Genomic DNA, 27439 nt, shown 5'->3' with positions numbered 1-27439 from the left:
CCCTACTGAATATATAGGAAGTCCTTTTCAACCGTAATGTTTCATGACTCTAGGCAAGATGAGCCGTCCTTTCTGGAAAAAGAAAGTGTTGAACTTGACCAGGTCCTGCCTCTGACCCTACCTGTGTGATTGTGGGCAAGTCATGCCTTAATGTCTTCATCTGCTTAAAGAGGGGGTTAGATGAGGCGGCTTCAGGAATTCCTTCCAGCACTAAATTCATGGTCTAGTCTCTGGGGAAAGGTATCAGCCATTTGGGGATAGGGGAGGGGTTGGGAAATGAAGCTGGCCTAAATGCACTGGACTGAAGTCTGACTTTCCTTGCTGGAGGAAGGGAGAGGAAGGATACCATGTGGCCAGGTGAGAAGACCTTGCCCAAGTTGACTTCCTCTCCTGGGGCACCGGTGCCTCGTGCCGCCCCAGAGGAGCCTGCCGGGTTCATCCTTGGAGGCCAGTGTCCCATTCAGGCATCTGGAGTGGCTCTATTACTGGGGCTCTGCATTAGTCCTGGTCTGCTTGGGTCCTGCAAGTTGGAGGCCTGGAAAGAGGGCAGGGACCAGCTGTGTCCCAGAAGGGGAAGGAGTCTGCCTTCTGAGGGAGGCATTGGTGATTCGATTATTCATTACCCGGAAAAGGGGAATTAGCATCACTGCTCTTTCCTTTATTAGATCACCCAGTGCTAAGCTGCTGTTTCCAGGCAACCACCACCCCCAGGATGCCTAATGACTCTAGCTGGTACCCAGCCTGGAGGGACAGGCATCCCTGGAAAAGGCTTTGGAATGGGAAACCCCCTCACCCCCCCCATCCACCCTAGAACTATGGTCACTTGTTGGTCTTGATGTCGTAGATTTAGGCCTGGAAGGGATATAGTCAAATGGTTCAGTTCTATCATTTTACAGATGGAGAAACTGAGGCATGGGGAGATGAAGCAACTGAGTGGGCATAGTCAGCATTGGGGTGGGATCACAGAACTAAATTTAGAGGAAGCCCTCTAGTCCAGCCATCCTATTTTACAGATGAGGAAACTGAGGCAAATAGGGTTAAGTGACTTGCCCAGGGTCACACAGCTAGTAAGTATCTAAAGGCTGGATTTGAACTCAGGAATTGACTCCACTGCGCCACCTAGCTGCCCTGGAATCAGTGCACCATACTGCCTTATAGGTCATCTATTCCAAACCCCTCATTTTAAAATGAGGAATATTAAAATCCATAGAAGTTAAGCAATTTGTCCAAGGCCACACAAGTAGTAAGTGATATAAATGGCAGGATTTGAACCCAGGTCCTCAGACTCCAAATTCAGCCTTCCACTATACTTTATATTGGACTATTTTTAATGCTAGGGGTTATTACTAGTTTACAAAGCCTTAATTAACCACTGACAGAAGATGCCTGGGGGGGGGCAGGGAACCCCCTTTACCTTGTGCTTTACAATGTATACAGTGTTTCCCTAGCAGCACCCCTGGGAGGTAGGCAGGTCAGAGGCAGTAGAGTAGAGGGTCCTGTCAGAGGATGGAAATACCGTCTCTGATGCTTACAGTGACCCCTACTTTAGAGTTGGGGTGACCAAGGCACAGAGGGACAGTGACCAATCCAAGGCCCCCCGACCACCAGTAAGTGCCCTCCCCAGACTCTGACATCAAGCCAAGTCCATCTCCTTTTCAAATGACCATAATTCAGAGGAGAATTGCCCTCACTTCCAGCAGATGAAGATCAGAACGTCTGTCTGTCCATGCAGGGCTGCCCCGAGAGAGTCATCAGCTCAGGACACCGCTGTCTGCCCCTCTCTGACTCTTCTTCCATCAATAAACTAATTGACAATAACTTACTCAGCCCCTTTTCTGGGACAGGTGCTGGGACTGTGAGGAAACCATCCCCAGATGAGGAAGCTGAGAGCTAGAGAGCACAAAGGCGGAAGGGGACAGGGCTGGGATCTGAACCAGCTCCTCCGCCATCTTTCTGTTGTACCAAGCTGCTTTCCTATGACCGTGGGCAAGGTCACGTCCATTCCTAGAGCCTGATGCTCATCTGGAAAGCTGGGAGAGAGCAACACTTGTACTATAACCCTAGGACAGTCCTTTGCAAACATAACATGAATCAGTAAGTCAATCAAAAAAAGGAATGAGCATTCATCAAGCACGTGCTATGTGCCAGCTAGGTGGCACCATGGATAGAATGCTGGGCCTGGAGTCAGGAAAACCCAAGTTCAAATCTGGCCTCAGACACTTAGTAGTTGAATGACCCTGGGCAAGTCACTTAACCCTGTTTGCTTCAGTTTCCTTATCTGTCAAATGAGCTGCAGAAGGAAATGACAAACCCCTCCAGTATCTTTGGCAAGAAAACCCTAAGTGGGGTCCTGAAGAGTGGGACACAACTGACTGAACAACAAAACAACATGGGCCGGGCACCATGCTACGCACTGAGAATGCAGATACAAAGAATGAAAGGATCCCCGTTCACAGGGAGATTGCCTTCTATTGAGGGAGCACATATACTAGTATATACAGCATAAATATACAGAGAATAAATATAAAAAGGAGCTTGGGGGGAAGCGCACTAGCAGTTGGGGAGATCACAGAAGGCTTTATGCCAAAGATTGTGCCTCAGCTGTGTCTCCCCACCCACCTTTATTATTTATTTATTTTTAGCATTCATTTTTTAGAATTTTGCAGCTGAGTCTCAAAGGGAAAGGGGGACTCTGGGGCTGAGGTGAGGGGAGATGGCCAGGGCCACAGCTCAGAGACAAGAGCTAAGCCGTTTTGTGTGAGGAACAGAAAGAAGCCTGGGTGGATGGATGTCGGGGGCAAGAGAGGCCTTGGTGTCCGGTGAGGCTGGCAAGGTTGCACTAGTTATGAAAGGCTTTAGGAACCAAAGAGAGGAGTCTCTTTTTTAAGGGAGCTGCTGAAATACACTGAGTAGAAGAGTGATGCGATGTGGCCTGAGCTTTAAAATCCGAGTCTTGGGACTTTAAAGGTGGGAGAGGTCTTTGGAGAGGCAATGGGGTGGTGGCCAAGGTGGGGAGCAGGGAGAGGCTTGAGGCAAGAAGAGCGATGCCGTAATCTAGGGGAGAGGGGATGCACTGGTTTCTTCTGTAATCTTCTCTAATGCATTTTATGCATTTAAAAAACATCATTCCAGGGTAGCTAGATGGCTCAGTGGACAGAGCACTGGGTCTGGAGTCAGGAAGACATGAGTTTAAATCCAGTCCCAGACACTTACTGGCTGCATGACCTTGGGCAAGTCCCTGAACCTCTGTTTGCCTCAGTTTCCCCTCAGTAAAATGAGCCAGAGAAGGAAATGGCAAACCCCTCTAGTATCTTTGCCAGGAAAACCCCAAAAAGATAACAGAGAGTTGGATGTGACTGAAAACGACTAAACACATTCTTAGGGCCTATAGTGTGTGACAAATGCCTGCCTTAGCAGAAGCCATATACCATTGAGGGGAGGGAGCAAGAGGGGAACCGGGGAATTTGGGGTGCCTCCTGGCTGTGTTCTTGGTCCTGACATCCATTGATCCATCGCGCCTGGAAATACTGCCATTGCTGGCTTTGGGTGAATCTCAGGGAGTGGGGGCCAGCTCTGGCCCAGGTCCTCTTGTACAGAAGGAAGCCAGAGCTCCCCCCACCTCTTGCCTGTCCCAGCTTTGAACCCCTTAGGCCTAGATACTTCACAGCCCAGGCCCAAGCACTTCTCTCTAATTGGCTCTGGATCCCTCCTTTCCCTCCCATCCCTAGTTCCTTCCTAGATCCCAACGTCTGCGATCAGTGGATCCGTAAGCTTTTATTTATTAAGCATTTACTAAGTGTTAGATCCTGCGCTCAACACTAGGGATGCAATGAAAAAGCAAAACCAATCCTTGCCCTCAAAGAGGTTACAATCTAATGGGGGCAACGACGTGCAGCAGGCTCAGGATGCCTGGGAGCTAGAGCAGTCAGAAGGCCTGGGTTCCAATCCTGGCTCCCTATCATTTACCACCTGCGTGGATCCTGGGTCAATCTCTCAAGCTCCCTGGGGCTCAGTTCTCTGGAAAATGAAGGGAGGGGGTGTTGGACTCAGTTCCCTCTGAGATCCTTCCAGCTCTAAACCTGTGGTCCTTACTCCTACCTCCCACTCCCCCCAATAGTCTCCACTCTGCTTTGGATCCCCCAGGAGGGGTGAGATATAACAGAAGCCCTGTTACTAAGTGCTGCCTGGGAGAGGATTGGGCAGTCATGGAGGGAGAACCGGCCTCAGAACCAGGAAGAGTTCAGTCCAACCTCTCACACATGGAGGGCAAGTTATTGAACCTTTCAGGGACCCAGACAACTCTGTACAACTACAGAGTGAAGAGGAGGTGCCATCCTGCATCAGTAAAGGGACTTTCCTCCTCTGGGAATTCTCTGTACGGAGGAAATCACAGGTGTAGTTTCTATCTCTACACCGACTATATGCTGTGGATACACAGTGAACTGTCTTCCTTCAAGGAGTTTATGTTCTGTTTAACATTTTAAAAAAAATTTCCCCTAATTAATGAAAGTTGATTTTCTTTTCAGAGGAGCTGGGAGGGAAAGGCTGAGGGAGAAAACACTTGTAACATTTAGGCACATTCTGGGTGGGAGCTTTTCATTCGAATTGGGTGAGCAGGGCAGGGCATCCTGTGGCCTGGTTCTTGGAGGCTTCCTGCCCCTGCCATGGTGCTACTCTCCACCTCTGGGCTCCAGCTCTTTGTTTGTGGGGCTTTGGTGACTAACACGCTGTCTGCCGTGTTCCTGTGTCTGGGTGGAGGGAGTGGTGCAGGGAACCTCAGGAAAGAGGGGAGGGAGGGAGGGAGGGAGGGAGGACCAAGTGGAGATGCAAATTGTGGAATTGCAAAGGTCTCTGGGCAGTGCTTGGGAGGTACAACATGGAGCAGCTTGGAACCTGGGGCAGGGAGCTGCTACACACACACACACACACACACACACGCACACACACACACACACACACACACACACACGCACACACACACGCACACGCACACACACTCGCGTGCACACATACATTCACACATACTCATGCACACACACTTGCATACATACACACACACTCATGCATGCACGTGCACACTCACACTCATGCACAAATGCTCCCCTCCCCACCTTTCTTTCTCCTAGGGATAATTCTAAGCCCTGAAAGCATTGTGAAGCACAGAGGGATTTCAAACTGAACAAGACCTTTGATAATGCTTTTAAAAAAAGAAAAAAAAAAAGGCAAATGCCATGATGGCTTAAATTTCTCAGCATGCTTGAGATGGCATTGCCCTGCCCCCAGTGCCCCCTTGTTAACCCTTATGGGTTGAGCTGGTTTCCATGGAAACCGTTGAATCTCATTCAGAGGGATGCTGTTCAGCCTCCATCCTTTCTACACTCCTGCCACCCCCACCTCCAAACCTTCAGAACTGCTGTGGAGTACCTTGGCTATTCCCAGCTCTCCAGGTGTTCTGATTAATCTTTCATTCATTCTCTCCATCTCCCCCCACCCCATCCATCTCTCTTCTCCAGGCCAGCCAGCTTGGCGTGTACAAAGCCTTTGTGGATAACTATAAAATCGCTTTGGAGACGGCTGAGAAGTGTAGCCAGTCCAACAACCAGTTCCAGAAGATCTCCGAGGTGAGCGGCTTCTCTCCTACTTGGGGGACACCCTTTGGCCAAGACCGAAAATGTATTTTGGGAGCTGTCTAGAGAGCCAGCCCAGACTGGGCTATTTCCTCCCTGATTACCAGACAGAACAGCGGCTTCTCAGATTGGCTGATGCTTAAACTACCAATCCCTCTCCTACACCTGGCATGTTCTTTCGCTCGCTTCTTAATTTGGGATTGTTGGTTTTCTTGATTTCCCACCCCCTACTCTCCACATTTTACTTTTTTTTTTTTGGTTGAAATTAGGGAGCAGGAAGAGCAGGGAAAATTAGAAAGCACATGCCACTGACTCATCGTGTGACCTTGGGCGAGTCACTCCTCATCTCTGGAGCCTGGTTCCCTTCTCTGAACAATGATGGAGTTGGATTAAGTGGCTGTCTGTCTTTTCTAGCGTTCCACCTATGTTCCTATGATGAAATGACCTCTCACGTCCCTTCCAGCTCTGACATCTAGGGTCCTGTAAAATTCCTTTCAAAACAGAAGACAGAGCTCCTCGAGCCTAGGTGACCATGAGAGTCAGCATGGTGTACTAGCTGGACTGGGAATTAGGGAGACCTAGGTTCGAATCTTGCCTCTGATACTTATTTGCTGTGCGACCATGGGCAGGTCGCTTAGTCTCAGATTCCTCATCTGTAAAACAGGGGTTTGGACTAGATGTCCCTTCTAGCTCTAGGCTTATGATCCCATGACTGGATATACTTTAAGATCCTTCCCAGGTCTTGACTTCTATAATTCTGTGAAATCTCCTTCAAAGTGAGAGAGGACAGAAACTCCTTGAGCCCGGAACCCTGTAGGGGAATCTGGTTGAGCTGGGGAATGGTCCCCCTTAAAATCCGGACACGGGATCAGAATTCACCCAGTTAGTGGTTCATTCAAGGTCACACAGAGTATATGGTAGAGCTGAGGATTCAAACTCAGATCTCTTGACTCTAAATGTAGCGATCCCTCCTCTGCACTATGCTGCTACCACAGGTCTAGATTGACAAAGGGGCATAGGATGGTATGGGAAAGCGTTGAGTAAACACTCATGATGAACCAAGCACAGTATTAAGGGCTAAGGATAGAAACGGAAGATCCAAATAGTCTCTGCTCTCAGGGAGTCCACACTCTCATTCAGGGGGACAACACATGGAGGAAGGCTAAGCCACAGGGCACATGGCAAGGCCCAGTTGGGAAAGGAACATCATGGTGGGTGAGCTTCCGAATGGAGCCATTGGGGGAAAGTAGATAGGGATCATTACTCTAGAACTGGAAGAGACCCTCAGAGGCCATTTAGTCCAGCCTCCTTATATCACAGATGTAGAAACTGAGGCTCATGAAATTGGAGTGGCTTGCCAAAAGTCCCATAAGCAGTGTCAGAAGTAGCATTTGAACCCAGCGTCTCTGATTCCAGTACACTTTATCCATTATATTATCGACTGGGATAACCCGGCCCCAGAAAGGCTGTTTTGGGTTGTAAGAGATCTTCAGGGAGCCTCCCTGATCTGTTAACATTTCACTTTTATAGCCCACCCACCCTAAGCTTGGGGTTAATGACTCCCAGATCATGTGGGCTGGTTCTACTACTGCAGATGGAAGATTAGAATTTGTCCCTTCATTTTCCAAGCTTTGCCTTTGTATAATAAACATTGGTGAGATAAGTGCTTGCCCTCCCAGGGAGTGTCTCATAGTTTGTGAGGGCTTAACAGTTTACAAAACCATTTACTCATTTTTATAGGTGCAGAAACTGAGGCACAACAGAAAGCCAACAACTTTCCCCACTTCACGAGGCTGAATGTAGCTGAATGTCCATCAGAATGTCCAAAAGGCAACATTGTGCCTTGGACTTTGGGGCAGGAGAGCCAAGGCTCAAACCCCGCCTCTGACTCTTAAACAGCTGTGGGACCCTGGGCAAGTCATTTAACCTCAGGAGCCCCATTTCCCTTGGGTTTGGGATTGACCTTGATGGCCTCCAAGGTCCTTTCCAGCTCCAAGTCCATGATTCCATGCTCTGTAGCTTTCCCCATTCAACAGAACAGCTCCCAGGTCTCCCCACATGTGCCCAGGGGCCCTTCTTGGCCTCCTTTGAGCAGAGGAAGGTATCCACAAAAGCTGGTATAACATAAAGAGCCCTAGCACTAGAATCAGAGGCCCTGGGTTCAATTTCCTGTGTAACCTTGAACAAACCACTTAAACCACTTGCCCCAGCGCCCAGCCTCAGTTTTTCCTCTTTAAAAGGAGGGGATGGGATTTGGATGGCCTCTGAGATCCTTTTCATCTCTATAACTTTGGTCCTGTGTTTTGGGACCCCAGCCTTCCTTCCTTCCTTCCTTGGGGAGTCTGGGCCTCAGACTAATGCCCAGTACCCCTGGCTGCCAGTTCAACTGGCAGCCCTGTACTCCCACACATTCCCAAGGCCAGAGCTCAGGCCTGACAGGTGTAGCCATGTGGTGACAGTCCCCTCTCCCTGACTCATTGGTGCTTTCTGCTCTGCCACTTAATTACTGTAATTAGGCTTTTCTCTTGGGCTGTCAGAGTGATTTCATACTTCCAGGCTGAGGCTGCTGGGAATGATAATTCCCCAGAGACTCTGAGAACAGAGCTGGGCTCTAGCCCCAGGGAACACAGTCCTACATCCTGCTTTTCTAGAGAAGCCTCATTCCTAGTCTTTTTCTCCAAGGTTTTTCTCTCTAGAAATAGCTTGGAGCTAGAAGAGGAAACAGAGTTCCTGCAGTCCTGGTCAGTTTCTTCCGCTTTTCCCTCCCCTCCTTCAGGGAGCTGTGGCCATAGCTGGCATGACCCTCACTGATCCCTTATTGCCTTCTGTGGGGTAGCTCTGTCCCTCAGGACCTTTTCCAGTGCTTTCTAGCCTCTGGCAGGATGCTGATGGAAGCAGGTAGCAGCACCTTGACGCCCTCTCCACCTGTCCCCCTCCTCTTCAGCCCAGATTTTAGGCCTTCATCCACTTTCTACTCAAGGATCACCTTTCAGCTCTAATTTCAGACAGCACTGTACTTTTCAGTCCCATTATCCTCGGGAGCCTGAGCTGGGGCAGAATCTGCCGAGAGCGGTGCTCCATGACAGCCACAAAGGCTGACAAAGGGGATTTAGATCAGATAGGCAGTCCCCTGCAATCTCCCTGAGCATGCAGCATAGCATCTGCAAGGTGAGAGCTGGTCCCAGCCTCCCTGCTGGTGGTCAGCTTGTTGGTAACCCAGACTCAAGGCAGGGACAGTCCATGCCGTTAGCAGCAGGCACATCTATAGCAGCTCAGTCCTCCTTTGAGGACCCTCCTGTAGCAGGACAGGCAAGCCATCTGCCCAGTTACCACTGCCCTCGGTCAGTCAGACAATCAGCAAGCATGTTTCTGTGGCCCTTGGAATGTGGGGAAAAGAGAACAGAATTGGGCCTTGCGGGGCCTGAGTTTGAATCCTGCCTCTGTGGGACCATGGGCAAGTCACTCAGCCTTCTGGGCCTCAGTTTCCTAGCTTGTAAAAATAAAAATGTGGCTGTAGATGACTTCTGAGGTCCCTTCCAGCTCTAAATCTGTGATCCCAAAGTTTATAAAGTGCTTTCCTCACCACAAACCCTATGAGATAAGCAAATCCTTGTTTTACACAGGGGAAAACTATGATATTAAGTGACATATGGGTAAGATAGGATCTTAGATTTGGCCCTGGAAGCAGGCTGAAAGCTCACTTACTCTTAGGGTCACTTGGCTCTCATCACCCAGTTAGTACCAGGCAGAGGCTATATTTGAACCCAGGTCTCCAGGTGTCTGGTCCATCATCCTATGTGGCCATGCCCAGAGGGGCGATGCACCTGTGTGCCATGGCACCCCACCCTCTCTTAGATCAGGGACTGAAGTAAGAGGGCAAATCCCTTCCCCTCGATGTCCTCCTCAGAAAGATGAAGGGTTGGGATCAGATAGCCTTTGAGGGTCTTCCCAGCTCTCTCCAGGCCCCTCCGACCTGTACATGATCTGGAGCGAGACCCTGGACCTCTCTGGGCCTCAGTTTCTTCTTATGAGAGGCTTGATAGAGTTGGCCTATATGGTCCTTTCCAGCTCGAAAGCTATGATTTTTTATTTTTCTTGGCCTCCTGGGGGAGAGAAGAAGCAGGTATTTCATTGGAACAAAAGAAGTTTATTCTAAGAGTGTACTTTGGGTTAAAAGGTCAAGCACCTTTTGCATAGAAATGGAGCAGGTGGATGTCTTCCTGCTTCTCCTTGGAGTCTCTCCCTAGAAAGGCCTTCCAGGAGTGGGGGTTGAAGGTTGGGGGTAATTAGGATTAGTCTCCATGAGTCAGTAGCAGACAACGCCAAGGGCCGAGGTTTCCTCAGTTCTCCACCTGTGTTCTGGTAGCCAGCACCAGTTTTTGGTTGCTTTGGACTCTGGGAACAAAGAGACAAAGTACTTTTTAAAAGGTGCATCAATCTGTTCAGACCATTGTTTTCTCTTGCCCCTCTGGCTTCCCTTCATGTTTCCAAAAGAATTCTTCAGTACCTCTAGGATCTGTGATTTCTTCTGTTGGGGCACCCCCCCCCCCCACCGAGGTGGAGCTCTGCCTCCCCGAGCCATAGTAGGTGGCCTAGACAAGTCTTCTGATTGGCATTCCCCTGGGCATGGCTGCCTCCTGCCTCAGGGAGGTGGCCTCGGGGAAGAGTGTGACTCTGGAGTCAAGATCTGCCAGGGCATACCCTGTCTCTGATGCTTACCACCTGTGCTAATTTGGGCAGATCCTTTCTGCTCCCCTCCCCTTAATTTCCTGATCTGTAAAGTAAGGGCATAAGGGGCTGCTAGGTATCAAAGCAGATAGAGCACCAGCCCTGGAGTCAGGAGGACCTGAGCTCAAATTTGGCCCCAGACACTAACTAGCTGTGTGACCCTGGGCAAGTCACTCAATCCTGGTTGCCTCCCCACCAAAAAATAATAAAGTAAGAGCATTAGACTTGATTGTCTCTGAGGTGCTTTCTGGCTCTAGATCCTATGAATTTGCCCACCCTGTGCCTCAGTTTCCTTATCTGTAAAATAAGAGGATTGAACTAGATGGCCTCTGAGGTCTCTTCCAGAATGACCAGCCAGAGCCTCTGCCTTTGGGGATCTAGGCTTATACCTCCATGCCCTGATCTGGATTTAAGATCAGAGATCTAGAACTGGAAGGAATCTCGGAAGCCATGTGATCCATTATACAGGTGAGGAAATTGAGGCTCCAAGGGGAAAAGTTCATGAGCTGGGAGGGACCTTGGAAGCCACTGAATCCAGACCCCTGCCCCACTTCATCTTACAGAGGAACAACCTTATTTAGAACTCAGAGGGGCCTCCAGAGCCATCTGGTCCAACCTCCTCATTTCACAGATAAGGAAACTGAGACCCGGAGAGAAGTGACTTTGCCCAAGGTCACACAGAGAGTGGGATTTGAACCAGCACTCTCTCCTCTGTACCGAGCTGCATCTACTAAGTAGAGGCTTTGAAAGGGGAAAAAAAAAAGGAAACGATTACAAATTTTTTCACCAGAGCCATTAAGAAAATTTTGCTGGGTTGACGGCAGCAGGAGCATGTGAAGGCTCCTGCCTCCGTAGGGAAGGTGGGCAGCAGGAAATGCGAGGGGGGCATTTGCCAGCGAGGCTTCTCTTTCCATTGACAGGAACTCAAAGTCAAAGCCCCCAAGGACTCCAAGGACAGCCACACGTCCATCACCATGGAAGGTATTTGGAGGGGAAGGGGGAGTGGTTCAGCTCTCTTTGTCTGACTCTCTGGGCCCTGAGCACGTGGGCTGCTGAGTGTGCGTATCTGATGTGTGCGTGTGTGTTTGTGTTGGGTGTGTACACACACACACACACACACACGCTCACCCACCCATACACACACACACACACACACACACACACACACTCACACTTGTGAGAATCCAGCTGCTTGTGCTCCCCAGGCAGCCGGCCAACTGCAAGCATGCTCTTCCTCATTAGAATGTCAGTGGTGTCCCTCCCTCCCTCCATCTCCCTCCTCCCCCTCCCCAGTCTTGCACTCCATTTTCATTTCCCCTCCCCCTTCTCCGCTGGCTCCACCAAGCCTCCCTAGCGCTCACTCACTTGTTCGGCAGCAGCGGCAGCAGCATCAGGTTCTGGATGCTGCGTGGCCGTGGCTGCCGCTGTGCCCGGCTGGCGGGTGAGGTGACTGGGTGGCTCGCTTGCTGATGGAAGCCGGGGAGCAGGGAGAGATGGCTTTTGGGGCACCCTACGGAAAAGGCTGCCATGGAAATTCTCTTGATCATCAGACTCTGCTGTAACTGCACCTACGGTAACTCATGGCTTGCCTGTCTTGGAATACTTGTTGGGCCGCTAGCTGGTCAGGGGGGCTCCGATGAGGCAGCCTAGATGCGGCGGTGACGGAGGGCTCGGGGCAGAGAGTGGCAGGGAACCTGTCCTCTCCCCCTTGGCACCGGCCTCCGACCCCTAGTCAGGGAGCCCTGGGAGGTGAGAGCCGCTGCTGGCTGAGATGCCATGCTCCTCTTCTCCCGAGGGGCTGGAGGGAAGGTGAAAACTGTGAATGGGAGAATCAGGATAACTTCCAGAAGGAGCTGGTGAGGACAGAAAGTAAAGAGTGTGATTCTGGCCCCAGGCTTGGTGACCAGTGGGCTCAGAGACAGGCAAGTGTGATGGGCAGTGCCAGAGCCACAGGGGGCCGAGGCTGGAGCTCCCAGCCCCAGAGGGGCGTGTGCCATGGTCATCTGCGAGGGGTAGCTGGGACTTTCTTTGTTTCCCAGGAGAAGAGAGGAAGGCTGAACTGCCCATGTATTGTGTGCACGGGGAATCCACATGGTGCCTTGGGCTTGCTTCTCTCTACTTGGAGTGACAGCATTGGGGGAGTGTGGATGCGATTGGGAGGGTGGCCCCCGACAGGCTCCTGCCTGGCTCCTAGGGACCCCCCACCCTGGAAGAACTGAGAGAAGCTGGTGGGCTTGTGGGTCAGAGAGCAGGAGAGGTGTGGGGAGAGTGTTGGGAGCATGCAGGGCTGCGTGGCAGAGGTCTGGGCACAATGGACAGACCCTCACCTGGAGAAGACAGACCCCAGCTCCAGGGGATAGAGAGAACAGCTGCTGGAAGGTAGCTGGGTGGCGGGGGTGTGTGCTTGGTATGCTCATCTCTGGCAGCTAGTGTGCCATGCTCTCTGAAGCAAGACGTGCCTTGGGCATGGGCGAAGCTGTCCTCCTTGGGGCAAGACCTGGGCAGAGCAGCTTGAGGACTTCTGCTCCTTTCTTTGTACTGCCCCCCTGATGTCTGTGTGTGTTGGGGGCAACTGAGAAGGCCACGGACTCACGGCTCGTAGGATCCTAGACCACGAGTTGGAAGTGACTTCAGAGGCCATCAAGGCCAGTGCCCTCATTTCACAAATCAGGAAACAGGCACAGAGCAGTCAGGTGATTTGCCCAGGGTCACAGGTATGGGATTCGAACCTAGATCTTCTTGATCCCAGTTCCCTCTCCCAAACCATGTCCATTTTGCTCCCTCCGTCATGCCCTCCATTTCTCCAGCACCCCGAGAGAGAGAGATTATGAGAATATTTCCTGGAGCAAATGGTGGGATTTCTGGCTTTTCCTGCGAGCCTTTTCAGGTATCTAGAGTGGCCATCTCCAAGATCTTACTGGTACTTCCTCTCATGACAGCAGGTCCCCTGTTCAGGCCATCCTGAGCAGAGGTAGGGACCCAGGTCCACACTGTTCCCCTCCAGCTCAGAGAAGGGTGTGGGAACTCCACAATAGGACAGGGGAAAGAGCTGTCACTCATTGTTTCCAGACTCAGAGGAAACAAGTCCCAACCCTGCCTTCTGTGGAAAGAGCACTGGATTTAAAGTCAAAAGATGTGGGTTCAGATCCAAGTGCAGCCACTTCCCTGAATGGCCCAAGGCAAATAGCCTCACCTCCTGGATTTCTGTGTCCTGAATGAGGGCGATGGACCACGTGGCCTCTGAGGTCATTTCTGAATCTAAATTTGGGGTCCTTTAGGACCCTAGGACTTAGTCCCCTCCTCCTCAATTGTAACAGGGTTAGGCCAAGAAGCTTCCTTGGCATGTGGTTGGTTTCAAAGTGCTTTGGAAAGTCCAGAGACCCAAAGAGAGTGCTCCATTTGCCACAGAGGTCGGGCACTCTTGGGCTTATCCCAGACCCGGCACCAACCTGTCCCCCAGCTGTGGCTGAACCTGGGGATACAGCCCCAACTTTTTATTCCCCTAATCTTGTTCCTTCCCACTGAGAAGGGGCAAGGATTGAGGTTTCAGAGTTTCTCCCTTAATCTAATCACATCCGTTTCAGAATTGGAGACTGGAGACTGAGCTGGGAATTGGGGGCTGAGGCATTCTCCCTCCCAGCTCAGGTGCCGTGACTCTGGGGGCCCTCCCTCCTCTCTCTGAGCTCCCAGAGGACTTTGTATTGTGACCGTCCTATGCTCTCCTTATCCACTGGGGTCTTAGTCCCTTACTCAACTGCAGTCAATCACTCAACAAGTCTTTTATTAAGTGCCTGCTATATGCCAACCGCGTGTCTGGCACTAGGGATGCAGAGACAAATATGAAAGCATTTGTGCCCCGTGGGAGCTTATAGTCATCTGAGGAGACCAAGTGAACCATGTATATGCGAACTAAATAGGTCATTGTTGGGGGACAGGGTGTTGGATGGAGGAGGTCAGGAAAAGCCCCGTGTAGGAGGTAGCGTTTGAACAGTGGAGCTTTGAAGGAGGTTAGAGATTCGAAGGAGAGTAGAAACGAAAGTGTTCCAGGCCTGGAAGGCACAGTGTCCAAAGACAAGGTGGCGGATGAATCAGTGTATGTGAGGACAGTGGGGCTGAATAAAGAGTGCATGAAGGGGAGTCCTGTCCCACAAGGCTGCAAAGACAGGTGGGATCTAGATGCTGATGGTCTTTAAATGCCAAACAAGAGTTGGTGTTTGATCCTTGAGGTAAGAGGGAGCCACTGGGGTTTATTGAGCCAGGGAGCGACACAGTCGAACTTGTCCTTTTGGGGACATCAGTTTGACAGCTGTGTGGAGGATGGATTGGGAAAGGCATAGATTGGAGGCGAGGAGACCAGGATCAAGAGACTTCTGCAGCAGTCCAGGTGAGAAGTGAGGAGGGCCTGACCCCCTCATTTTACAGAGGAGGAAACTGAGGCCTGGAGAAGTTAGGTCACAGAGGCAGGATTTGAACCCACTCCCTCTGAATCTAGAGCCAAGACTCTTCCCACAGTACCATTTGGAGAGATGCCATTGTTCATCCTTTGCCCTGGTATCCCTGGCACAGTGCCTGGCACACAGCTAGCGCTTGATAATTGCTTGATGGCTGATTAATACAGAATCAACGAGATTCGTCAACCGATTGGATACCAAATATGTGGTGGAATAAGGAGGATTCTTCAGTTGGGAATCTGGATGACCAGGAAGATGACGGTGCCCTGGACAGAACTAGAAGCTCAGAGGAAGGAGGGGTTTGGGGAGAAAGATAGTAAAGGCACGGACTGTCATGTCCAATTTTGAATTTCCCCCAGTGCCTGTCACAGTGTTGTGTATCCAGTAGGGGTTTAATAAGTGTTTATTGGTTATTAGTTTCATGAAATGATGCCCCAAAGGAAGTAGATTATTTGGATGGATGGATGGATGGGTGGAGGGATGGATGGGTGGATGGAGGGATGTCAGTGGTATTTCCAGGGGCTTCTTACTGGTGGATTTTACCAAGTTGGCTCTTTGGACCATTTGCAAGTGCCTATGGGGTAGGAGAGCCATGCTCCCACCCTCCCCTCCCCTGATGGTTTGCTGAAAAAGACCAGATGGAGATGAACAGAGGTCATTCTGTCTTTTTGGCTTTTTTATCTCCCTTTGTGATGGGGTGAATGGCCTTTGGAGTGTTTGATTTGTCTATTCTTATCAAATCTGGGAAGGCTTTCTGAAAGGAGGAGGAGGAGTAGAAATTGGAGGGTAGAGGGAAGTGGGGAATGGTAGCATGGTGTACAAATTATTCCAGGTAATGGGGGCATCATGGGCGAGGCAATAGATTTGCAAGTGGGAAAGGTGGCATGAGCCACATATAGAAAGAAGGTTGGTTTCCCCAGAACAGGTAGCAGGGTTGGAATTGCTGAGAAGGGGGTGGTTCTCCCTCCTCCAAGGAAAGGCCTTGAAATCTAAGAATAGGGACCTTCATTTGCTGTGGAGAATGGACGGGTGACCGCTGAAGTATACCCCACAGCTTACCCCCATGTCTGCTTGTGCCCAGGGAACCAGCCAGCTGGTCCTTCTCCCGTCACTGCCTTGTGCTCCTTAATGTGCCTGCAGCACAGTTGCTGTGGTTTGGGTCTGACTCCCCAAACTCCCCCCCGCCCAGCTGTGAAGTGAAAACTTTGGGTCTTGGTTCACTGGTCTTTAAAACCCAGCAGTCTCTAGGGGTGAGCAGCAGTGGTATTAATAACCCTTCTGAAACCAGACCCTTGACTTGTGCAGATGTCTCTAGCAACCAAAAGAGCCGGCGGGATTAGTCAGAACTTCTTCCCCCGGGACCCCAAGGCTTGGAGCTGAAGGTGCAGCGTCAGCTTTCCCTGGGCCTGGGATGGGAGGGAGGCTCCCTCTGTCTGCCTGTGTCACCCATCACCCTTCCCACCTCTGTTTTCCTCTCCAGCCTGGTATCTGCCAGAGGCAGGATGGGGCAGTGGAAGGCTGCTCCTTCTGCCACTTGTGATCTGAGGCAAGTCACTTAATCTCTCTGGGCCTCAGTTTCCTCCATCTGCAAAATGAGCAGGCTAAACTAAGTGGTTCCTTTTAATGAAATTTAAAAATATTTTCCCCAATGAACAAACATTCATTCATTCACTTTCCCACTCCCCCATGGGGTGGGGGTGGGGGACAAAGGAAAACCCTTGTAGCCGATATGCGTAGGCAAACAAAACAAATTCCTGTTTAATTGTGTCCAGTAACCTAGGCCTCTCCTGTATCTTGAGCCCATCACGTCCCTGGGTGACGTATTTCATCATGAGTCTCCTGAGGCCGCTCGCTGCGTTGATCAGAGTTTTTAAGTCTTCCAAGGTCTTTTGTTTGTCTTTACAATGTTGTAAATTTATTAATTTATACAATCATGTAAATTGTTCTACTCCCTCACTCCGCTCAGTTCATACTGAGTTTCTCTGAAACCATTCCTTTCTTTCATCATTTCTTACAGCACCACAGTCTTCCATTACATTCATAGACCATAATTGATTCAGCCATTCCCCAGTTGGTGGGCACCCCCGGAGTGTCTGTTTCTTTGTCAGATTGATGGCTTCCAAGGTTCCTTCTAGCTCCATATCTGCGATCCTACATCTCTAGGATAGGATGGGCCTCCACCCAGAGTCCTGCCGGAAGGCCATGCCTGTGACCATGCCTGTCCTTTTCTCTCTCTGCCCCAGCTTGCCCAGGCACTCCATCCCTGCTATGACCCCCACGCCCCAGCCCAGGCATTGCCGGGAAAGAATCTCTGGTAGACATCAAATGGGAAGGGCTAAAAATACAGATGGCCAGGAATGTAGGGGAGTGAAATAGAGGCTGCCACTGGCTCCCCAGACATTTACTCCACCTTGCTTAAGAACTTTACCTGTGTTTGTGAGGAACAAATTGCCCCCCACAGGGGTCTGCTCAGCAGTGTGCTGAGTGTCTATATCTGTGTCTAGGGGAAGCTGTTTTCTGTTTAGCAAATGGCTAGGGCTGTTTGCTATGGGGTGGGGATGTTGGCAAAGGGCCATGCTGAAGGCTGAGATCACCTGGCCCCTCCACCAGAGACTCCAGCCAGATGTCTAGGAGACCCAACCATGACTCCCATCTCCAAGAATATTCTTCCCCATGCAGCGCCCTGAGAGACCCAAAATCTGAAGTTAATGTTGTTTGGACCCTCTCAGGGAGGGAGAAAAGGGTATGGCTAGGTTTTGAGGGAAATGGTTTTTTGGATTGATTGGTAGTTGAAAAACACTGGCAGACTCGCCTGCCAGCTGCTGCCTCCACCTGTCTCCACTGAAACCCAGCGATCCTCGTCTGCTGGCCAACTCTAGAAGGCAGCCTCTAAGCGGAGGGGACAGGGGAGTGCTTTGTTTGGCTGCAGCCAGCCTGAGTGAAGCCCAGGTGGGTTCTCACAGTCAGACTGTCCTCCAGCATCCTTCCTTCCTTCCCCCAGGGTTGTTCTTTGTCTAAGTACACAAGAGTTTCTTTGGAAAAAGTATTTCTGTGCTGTACCTGTGTGTCTCCCACTACATATCCCTTCCTTTTAGGGGAATCTCAGTGCCATAGGCTCTTCTGTATAAGCAGATGGGACTGAGGGTATAGACATTCCTGACCATGTTGGGCTACTACCTTGTCCTGGGTAACACGGAAGAAGGGGGTGGGAAGAGTGATCAAGCATGATAGAACCAGGAGCATCCGTCCTGTCTGGGCAAAGCGGCAATGCCTCCTGCCAGCCCACAACGTGCCCTCCAAAGAGTGTGAAGGGCTGGCGTTGTCTGGACAATGTGAGTCCAAATCTAACTGCATTGACATGAATGCAAGGGAAGGGATAGAGGTTAGTCTTTCAAATAAGGTGAACTCCTGTGAACTTGAGTTAAATGTAAAGTCATACATGTGGGTTCAAAAAATCAGCTCTAAAATGCAAGATAAGGGATGCCTAGCTCAATTAGAGTTCATGTGGCAGCAGAGATCTGAGGCTTTTAGTGACTTCTGAGCCCCATGTGAGTCAGAAGTGGGATACGACAGCCAGAAAAGCTAGCATGACCCTCACTGCATTTATAGAGGCATGATATCAGGAATGAGGAAGGCGACAGCCTCCCTGTGCTCTGCCCCAGTGAGACCCTGGCACTCTGTCCTGGGTGACACATTTTAGGAAGGACACTGATAACCTGGGCCATATCCAGAGGACTGGAGAGCATGCCTCATCTGCATCCCTTGAAGGAACTGAGAATGGTTATACCTGAGGGGGGGTGGGGGAGGGGGCTTAGCTATTTTCAGGCATTAGAAGGGATTAGAGTAATTCTCTGTGGTCTTAGAGGACAGAAATCCCAACAGGTGGAAGGCCATTCTGACTTGATTTGTGAAAGAACTTTGTAACAATGAGAGTTCTCCCAAAGTGGGCTGGGCTGCTTCAGAGGATGGTTGGACTCCCCGTTACTTGAGACCTTTAACCTCACTTAGAGGCAGGATGACTGCTTCTCAGGGTTATTGTTTAGTGCTGGCTTAGCACAGTGCCTGGCACATAGTAGGTACTTCATAAATGTTAATAGATCATTTGATAATAGGAGCCTAATGTTTGTTGAGTTGAAAAATTCAATGGTAGAATTGTGGACTGGCTAGGTGATCTCTGGGGTCCCTTCTAACTCACATGTGATGATTCTGGGTGGTCCTGAGCTGCTCTGGCTAAGCCAGGACAAGGAAGGGGCATCCATGAGCCATTCCCTGTGGGTGAATTGGAAAATGGGGTGAGTGGATGGGCTGGGGAGAATTCCTGCTCGTGTGAGATAAGGAATGACAAGAAGGAAGAATGGGGTTCTTTTGAGCTCCTGGTACGGATTGGGGCATTCCACCATGCATGAAGCTTGCTGGTTATTGTGATGGGCCCCTGGCCTACTTGCTTCAGATGTCTTACCAGGGTTCTTTGTGCTTTTCTCTCCTCTCTCTGCCCCCCAAACTCTCTACCCAGCACTGCTTTACAAGCCCATCGACCGTGTCACGCGGAGCACCCTCGTCCTCCATGTGAGTTGAGTATCAGGCTGGGTGTGGGAGGGGGTCGAGAGGGGTAGGTGGCCAGGTCCGAGGGTGGGGAGGCATTGGAGCTACAGAGATTGTATGGTGCCCAGAATGGCTAATCTGGGGAGCCAAGCAGAGGGTCCCCTTGGCCCTGACTGCGCTTGCTTGGCTCATGGTAACCATGCCAACCGGCCTTGGACCTAAATATAGCTTGGCTACTGAGCTTGACGTTTGGCCAAATGCTCCCATCGCTCAGGAGGAGGATGGCAATTTACTATCCCCCCTGCCCCCGTGTCCTCATATCTTTTTCTCTCTTTCCATCTCCTATTTGAAACACAGGGAATAGGGCTGAAGGAGGGGGATGGTCCTCTCCGAGCTGTTCTTTCAGGAGTAATTCTCATGGACCCTAGTCCTATACAGAGATGCCATCTGGGGGACATCTGCTGGGCAAAGGGGGTTTTTGCTTGGCCCCTGATGGGAGCTTTCTCAGAGCTTAGTCTCTGGGAGGTAGATGTGGCAGATGTTGCTTCCGGACATCACCAGCCTCCATATCCACCAAATAGGACCTCCTCAAGCACACCCCAGTGGACCATCCTGACTACCCATTACTCCAGGATGCCCTGCGCATCTCCCAAAACTTCCTGTCCAGCATCAATGAGGATATTGACCCCCGCCGGACCGCAGTCACTACCCCCAAGGGAGAGGTAAGCACAAGCCTCAGAGGACCAACCTACTTTCAGTGCTCACTTACCACATGGCAAGCATTTGAAGAAGGCAGTGTTGGGTGGTTGATGCATCTCTGAATTGACAGCCTCCCCTGGAGCAGAAATTCTTAACCCAGAGTCTGTGAACTTATTCTTTTTAAATACTTTGATAATGGTATTTCGTGATAATTGATTTTCTTTGTATATTTTATGCCAGGGCTGTCCAAAATGCGGCCCTCAGGCCATATGCGGCCCGCAGTGCAATTTATGAGGCCAGCCTACAAGCATAGAAATTTACATAAATTCTTCACTAAATGAAACTGAGCTACTGCAAAGCTCTCACTAAAATGGCAAATCAAAATATATTGTCTATTTTTTCAATAAAAACCTAAGGTTAGACAGCCCTGTTTTATGCATTCAAAAACACAATTCAGAGAAGAGGTCCAGGAGGCAAAAAAATACTTCATTAGACTGTCTGCCAGAGGGGACCATGACCATCCATAAAGGGTTAAGAATCCCTGATCACAGATATAGGAAGGGACCTTGGAGACTGCCTTATATAACATGTGGGAGCTAGCTAATGACCTTTCATCAAATGCTTCCTTCCCTTTGGGGCTGGGTGAAAACAGACTCGGGAGGATTCCAAGTTCTGAGACAGTCCTGAAGGCCCACAGCCCAAGCAGGAACATGATGCTTGCTGTCCGATAAAAGTGAAGGCTGGCTGGGGTCCCAGTCATTTACCTGGTTTATGAAGCTCGAGCCCATGGGCTGAGCTGAGAGATGGAAGGAGGCAGGAGGCAGGGACCTTGCAGTGATTGATGAGACCCGGGAGTGTGTGTAATTCCCAGCCCAGGTTTGTAGACCTCAAGGATGTTCCCATTAATCTCAAGGAGGTGCCCAGAATTCTCTAAAAGCAGTCAAAACCCTATCTGTTTTCATTCATTGTAATTATTTACTTTCAGATCCATTTGATGCTTGAAAGTATCAGCTATATTTTAGATTGTAGATCTATGCCATAGAAGTATTCTGTATATAACTGGGGTGGGGGGAGTCATAGATTTTAAGCTGGAAGGGACCTCCAAGATCTAGTCCTGCCATCTCCTTTGTCAGATGAGGTCTGAAAGCCCAGTGATCTTAAGGGGCTTGCCCAGGGTCACACTGGAAGAAAGTATCAGAGCTGGAATTCAAACCTTCTGAAGCTAGTGCTCTTTTCAGAGTGAGTGTGTGTGTGTGTGCGCGCGCGCACACACACACGCGCGTGCAGGTATCCTGTTCCTTTGAAGGAGAGGAAGGGAAATTTGGGAAGTGTGGTCTGGACCAGAACATAGGTAAATGAGCCCCTTGGATGGCCCTGGAGTGGTCAGGAAGGGAGCTGAGGCTTGAGTGCAGATCTGCCCCAGGAATTGGGCTGTGCACAAGGTCCATCCATGAGTTGAAGGCAGATTCTGGGAGTCCATTCTAAGCATTAGCTGGGATCTATCCCTCCTATAGTGAAGCTAGAATCAGACCAGCTTCTTGGGCCAGCGGAGATTCTCAGGGGATGTGTTTGGTTCCATACAGAGCGCCCAGAGTTCCTGTGGGGGACTCAGCCAGGAGGAAACCACCCCTTCCCTTTGACTAGGCTTGGCACCTTTGGGTGCCTGGGTCCCTACGCAGAGGGAACTGCCCTGACTTATAGTACCACCCCCCAACCCCCTACCCCATTCACTCACCTGACCCCCAGCCCCACCTGCAGCACCCCTCTGAGCAGGGCTGGGTTGTGCTGTCTCCTATCAGACCCGGCAGCTGGTAAAGGATGGGTTCCTTGTGGAGATGGCTGAGAGTTCGAGGAAGCTTCGACACGTCTTCCTCTTCACGGACGTCCTGCTCTGTGCCAAGCTGAAGAAGACATCTGTGGGGTGAGGCAGGCAGGGCCTGGGGGTGGAGGGTGGAGGAGGAGGCTGGACTGATGGAGCGCTCTGCACGCACACACACACACACACACACACGCACGCACACGCGCGCGCGCGCGCGCGCGCACACACACACACTCTTACACTCAGGCATGGCTCCCCCTCATTTAGCTCCACAAGTGTTACTTTGTGCCTAGCAGTGGGCACAAGAGAAGGACTCAACATGGTTGGAGCCCCAGAGGCCCCAAAAATCCAGCTGAAGAACCAAGATGTGCCCAGTTGGAATGCTCCAAGAGATGCTATGATTGATCGAATTGGAAGGAAAGAGATCAATGTGTTCTAGAGTAGAACTAGAGACTTCTGTATCTAGAGCGGGGGAAGGGACCTCAGAATCCATCAAGCCAACTCCCCCATTTCACAGAAGGGGAAACTGAAGCCCAGGGAGATGAAGTGACTTAGATCCAGGTCTGGAGCTGGAAGAGTCCTTAAGAGCTGTCTAATCCAATTCTCTCATTTCTTAAAATTATTTGTTTATTTTTAGCATTCATTTAATTTTAAAAAGTCAAAGTAAAATGCTTGTCTGTCCTGTTTCCCCTGATCTGTGCCTGAGAAGTGAACCTGTGTCCAAGGTCCCTGCTGGGCCCTGGGCAGGGAGAGCCGGACTTTCCATCCCTCAGTCCACTGAACCCCTGGAGTTCAGAGACAGTTGATGGAGGGGGAAGGCCCGGGTCGTAGAGGATCAGTTAAATGTGCATCGTCATGATACCCATTCACAGGATTTTTCTCACCACAGCCAGGGGGTGTTTCATCATCTCCACTTTATAAGCCAGGATACAGAATGTGCTGGGTCATTGAGTTAGTGAATGTTGGAGGCATCAGATTTGAACCCAGATCTCTTGACACTTGAAGCCCAACCACTGATCCATGATGTCATGGTGATCCTAAGGCAGAGTAAGCAGAGGGGTCAGCAGGCAGCCCTGGCAGGGAGAACAGTGTTATCAGAGGCAAGGACCACCCAGAAATGACCCCAGGCCAGAAGAGGCCTGCCTTTCCCAGCCATCGGCTAGCACAGCTCCACCTGGAGATTTCCCATCTAATAAATACTTGATCTTTATTGGGTAGCAGTCCCTAAATTCCCCCTTTCTCTCAGTGAACCCCAAGACAGAAGTTTACTTTTTCATAATGGTATTACTCTTACTTTGAGAGGAACCGTGGTGTGGTGCCTTGGGCACTGATCTTGGAGTTAGTGAGACCTGGATTCAAATCCTTCCTCAGACCCTTCCCAAATGGCAAGCCTGGGAAAGTCCCTTCACTTCTATGGGCCTCAGTTTCCCCATCTGTAAAACAAGAGGGTTAAAATCTACGGTTCCTAAGGGCTCTTCCTGCTCTGATCTTGTGATCCTCCCTTAGCAAGGGTAAGAAAGTGAAATCGATTTTCAGAGCACAGACTTGTTGAGGGCCGCTCCCATTTCAGGAGCCAGTCACCCTTCTGCCTTGGCCAAGCGGGCTCCAAGGGCTCCTCTCCCTGACCATGTCCCAAACCTGTTGTTCCTCCTTCATTGGCTGGCTTCTCCTCGGCTCCATCTCTTCACTTCCAGGGCCAGTGCTCAAAGGGGCCATTCTCTTTCCACATTCTCCAAGCCACAGCTCCCCTCTCCCACCGGGGAAGCATTCAACAAAGTCCCTTAATGGTTCCTATTGTTCCATGTTCCTGCATTGTTGTTGGCAGTGCCATCTGCAGTAAGGGAAGGGGCAGTTCATTCCAGGGACCCATTGCTTTGGGATGATACGCAGGGCTGGGAAGTGTCTAAGGCAGTGCGTGAACTTAGGTCTTCCTGACTTCAGGCGGGCCGGTGGCTCTAGGCTTTAGGGGCATCGAGATTTCTGGGCCAGGTGTCTTTCAGAACATCCTCCAGACTGAAGTTAGAACCTCCCTGGCCCAGGAACCTCTTTGGAATGGCCCAGAGGGAGCTCCTCCTCTACCAGGACTCAGCGCCCTCCTATAGGATGCTCTCATATGCTGTGCTCTTGTGGTCTGCTGTTTTCTGATGGGTTCATGGCTTGTCTTCCTGTCACTCCAATTAAGCTCCAAATCTCATGAGGATGGTGACCATTTCTACTTCTTTTGTAGCTCTCCTCTCCCATACACACATATATACATACAACATACACTGTGTGCACACGCACACTCATAATACACCCACATACACACACACTGCCCAGAACAGTGCTGGGCACAGAGTAGATAGTGTTGGTGATGTAACCTGAGACCCCAGACCCCACAAATCTCCTGGGGCCACGTGGTCTAATACTGAGGGCCTGAATTCATCATTTTTTTCTCTCTGGCTTCTTATTCTTCCAACCCTGGAGTTTACCCCAAAGGAAATCTCCAACATGTATGTTAGATACACCTTATGTTTTCATTGTTAGTCGTTTCAGTCACGTCTGACTGTTCCTGACCCCATGTGGGGTTTCTTGACAAACACACTAGAGTGCTTTGCCATTTCCTTCCCCAGCTCATTTTACAGATAAGGAAACTGAGGCAAACAGGGCGAAGTGACTTGCCTAGGGTAACACAGCTAGTAAGTGTCTGAGGGCAGATTTGAACTCACAAAGATGAAACTTCCTGACCCCAGGCCTGGCACTCCATCTACTGTGCTACCTAGCTGCCCACAGCTTATGTTTAGGTTTCCCCCAATATGAGCAATGGTCCTTGCTCCTATAAAGGCCCTCGAGATAGCAACAATGCATGTGAGGTAGGACAGTCTTCTTTCCACTGCCCAGAAAATGCAGAAGACACTAGGCTCAACAACAGATACAGGAACACATAAAAGACTCAAATAGCCATAAGTTCTCCACAAAAGGGAAATAAATTTGAAGGGGAGGTACATGGCCACACTTGTATGATTGTCTTTCTCCCAGTAGGTTGCTATGTCAGGAAATCCTCGTTTGTCTCTCTAGAAAATCTGGTCCCCAAACTTTTAAACTTGTGGTTACCCACAAAGCAGCTCTCAAGACTGGCCCTGCCCAGGAAATCTTCCCCTCTAGTTAGAAGGCTAAATTTTGATATAATGCTACCTAGGAACTCCATTTTCCCTCTTTTGCATAGGAATGTTTTACCCAGAAATATTTTCCCTGGCTTCTCTTGGGCCATATGGGTCAGCATGAAAGAAAAGATAATGTAATAGGAAAAGACAAGACCCAACAGAATAGAGAATCTCCTTAAGAACAGGAGCTTTTTTCTTCTTCTTTGTATTCCCAGTGCCCGGCACATAGTAGGTGCTTTTTGACTGAAATGGACTGATTGACGTCTCCTTCTGCCATGTGCTTCTGCAGTAGCTTTTAGTGCCCTGGCCGCTGCCATTTATTCATCTGAGAAAGTCCACTCCCAAGAGCTCTTGTCTCTGCCCTGTGCTCTTCTCTCAAGGCAGCCATTGCCAGGTTCTAGGGGAAGGAAAGACTGCAAGGCTGTACCCTCCCCCCAGCTCCTTAGTGAAGACAGGACACAGGTCTCCTCTGCTGGACCCTGGTCTGTCTTCTGAACAGGGAAAAGGACAAGGTGGAAGGGGCCAGGAGCTGCCTACGGTCTCCTTTATAGGCCTATGATAGGAGTCCATCCTCTGGAGGCCCAGGCTGCCACAGCCTCTGAACCCCAAGAAAGATTGCTGTGTCCTCTCTGTAGAGTGCCAGCGATTGAGCTTATGCTGTAAGGGATGTGCTTCCAAGCTGATCTCAGATCCTGTAATCATAGCTTCAGATCTAGAGATGGGAGGAACCTCAGAGGCCATTGAGATAGTCAACCCCCCTGATTCTATGGATGAAGAAATGGAGGCCAGGGACATTGTCCCTGGCCCAAGTTCACAGTAATGTCAGAGGCAGGATTTGAACCCAAACCCTCTTGACTCCAGAGCCACGGATTGGGGATCTCATCAGGTAAATCAGGGATCGCACCCCTGGCCCCCTCATAGTAATAATGATGCACCAGTGCTTTGTGGGTTACAGAAAACCTCACTCACAACATCCCTTTGGGGGATAGGTCATACTTCTTCATTGTCTCTCTTCTATAGCTGAGGAAATGAAGGCTCCGAGGGTTTCGCCTCTCTGGCTCATGGAGCCAGACCAGGATTTAAACAGCATGTCTCATCCCGCACTTGGGGCCCTTGGGACTCCATCACCCTCCTCTCATCATGCCACACAAGCTGCCTCTCCCATACTGCTGTTTTGATTGTCAGGAGAAGCTGTTAGGGGTGGCTCATGCCCTCCTGTGTCTCTCCCCCACTCCCCGCTGTCTCTTTGCAGGAAACACCAGCAGTATGACTGCAAGTGGTACATCCCGCTGGCAGATCTGGTTTTCCCGTCTCCAGAGGAGTCAGAACCCAGCCCCCAAGTGCACCTCTTCCCAGACCATGAACTAGAGGACATGAAGATGAAGATCTCTGCCCTCAAGAGTGAAATCCAGAAGGAGGTAAGAAGAAGTGGTGACCTCCCCACCCCTCACCCCAAGGACCATTGCTGGGAAGCCCAGAAATGTGTAATAAGAATTGCCTGAGGTCACAGGATCATAGAGGTGAAGCTGGAAAGGACTCTGGAGGGGATTGAGCATGACTCCCTTATTTTGCAGATAAAGAAACTGAGTCAGGTTTAAATGACTTGCCCTGGGTCATGCAGCTAGTGTCTGAGGCAGGATCTGAACTCAGCTCTTCATGATTCATTTACATATACACTGACTGAGCAGGGATTTTTACTCAGGTCCTTTGACTCCCAAGTCCGTCAAATAAAATCAGTTACAGTGTTGAGAGTGCTGGTCGGATGGGGTCATTCGTGGAAGGTGGTAGATTTTGAGGAGCTGGTAATACAGAAGAGGGTACTTCGGGTATGGAGGAGATGCCACATGTACAAGCTTTTATGTGGGAAGCAGTAACGATGGGCAGCTTAGGACCTGGGGGCAGCATATTGGGGGGGGCAGTGTATTGGAGTGGGCAGCTCTTCTCTCCACTCACACAGCTACACAAGCATGGTTCAAGCCCTCAGAGCCTCTCTCCTGGACTCTAGCGGAGTGCTCTAATTGGTCTCCCTTCCTCAAACCTCTGCCTTCTCCAATCCCTCTTCCACGCTGCTGCCAGACTGGTTCTTCTTAAGTGTCATCTCCTAATCAATCCCAGGGCCTCCTTATTGCCTCTGGCTTTAAGTAAGAATTCCTCTGTCGGGGACGTAGAACCCTTCACAGACTTCCTTTCCAGACTCACACTCGACTGTCCTTCACAAGCACCAGCCAACCTGATCTGGCTGGTTCCCCACATCTGACATTTCAGGCCCCATCCCCTTGAAGGCGTTCTTTCCTCACCTCTGCTGCAAGTCCTGGCTTCCTTCAAAACTCAGCTCAAACTCCATCTTTAGCTGAGGCCTTTCCTCATTCCCCCCTCCCCCATACCTTCAGTGGGGTATTATTATATTATCGTATTATAACGTATTATATT

At 50.3% G+C, this 27439-nt stretch overlaps 1 protein-coding gene across 5 annotated transcripts in view; it reads left to right on the top strand.

Moving 5' to 3' along the window:
- The window catches only part of ABR (ABR activator of RhoGEF and GTPase), a 294763-nt gene that overhangs the window by 185634 nt on the left and 81690 nt on the right, over positions 1-27439 (top strand). For 4 of the 5 annotated variants that reach the window (XM_036766139.1, XM_036766142.1, XM_036766140.1 and 1 more), the window contains 6 exons: positions 5514-5621; positions 11276-11336; positions 19320-19372; positions 19930-20070; positions 21847-21968; positions 26262-26427. In XM_036766139.1, coding sequence (XP_036622034.1) covers positions 5514-5621; positions 11276-11336; positions 19320-19372; positions 19930-20070; positions 21847-21968; positions 26262-26427 — 651 coding nt within the window. Of the gene's footprint in view, positions 1-5513; positions 5622-11275; positions 11337-11714; positions 11929-19319; positions 19373-19929; positions 20071-21846; positions 21969-26261; positions 26428-27439 lie in introns of those variants that run through there. The other variant, XM_036766143.1, reaches the window with a different exon arrangement.

This window comes from Trichosurus vulpecula, chromosome 7 (assembly GCF_011100635.1).
Source record: "Trichosurus vulpecula isolate mTriVul1 chromosome 7, mTriVul1.pri, whole genome shotgun sequence".
Lineage (NCBI taxonomy): Eukaryota > Metazoa > Chordata > Mammalia > Diprotodontia > Phalangeridae > Trichosurus > Trichosurus vulpecula.
Note: the sequence above shows the minus strand (reverse complement) of the source record. Positions and strands in the feature narration are given on the sequence as shown.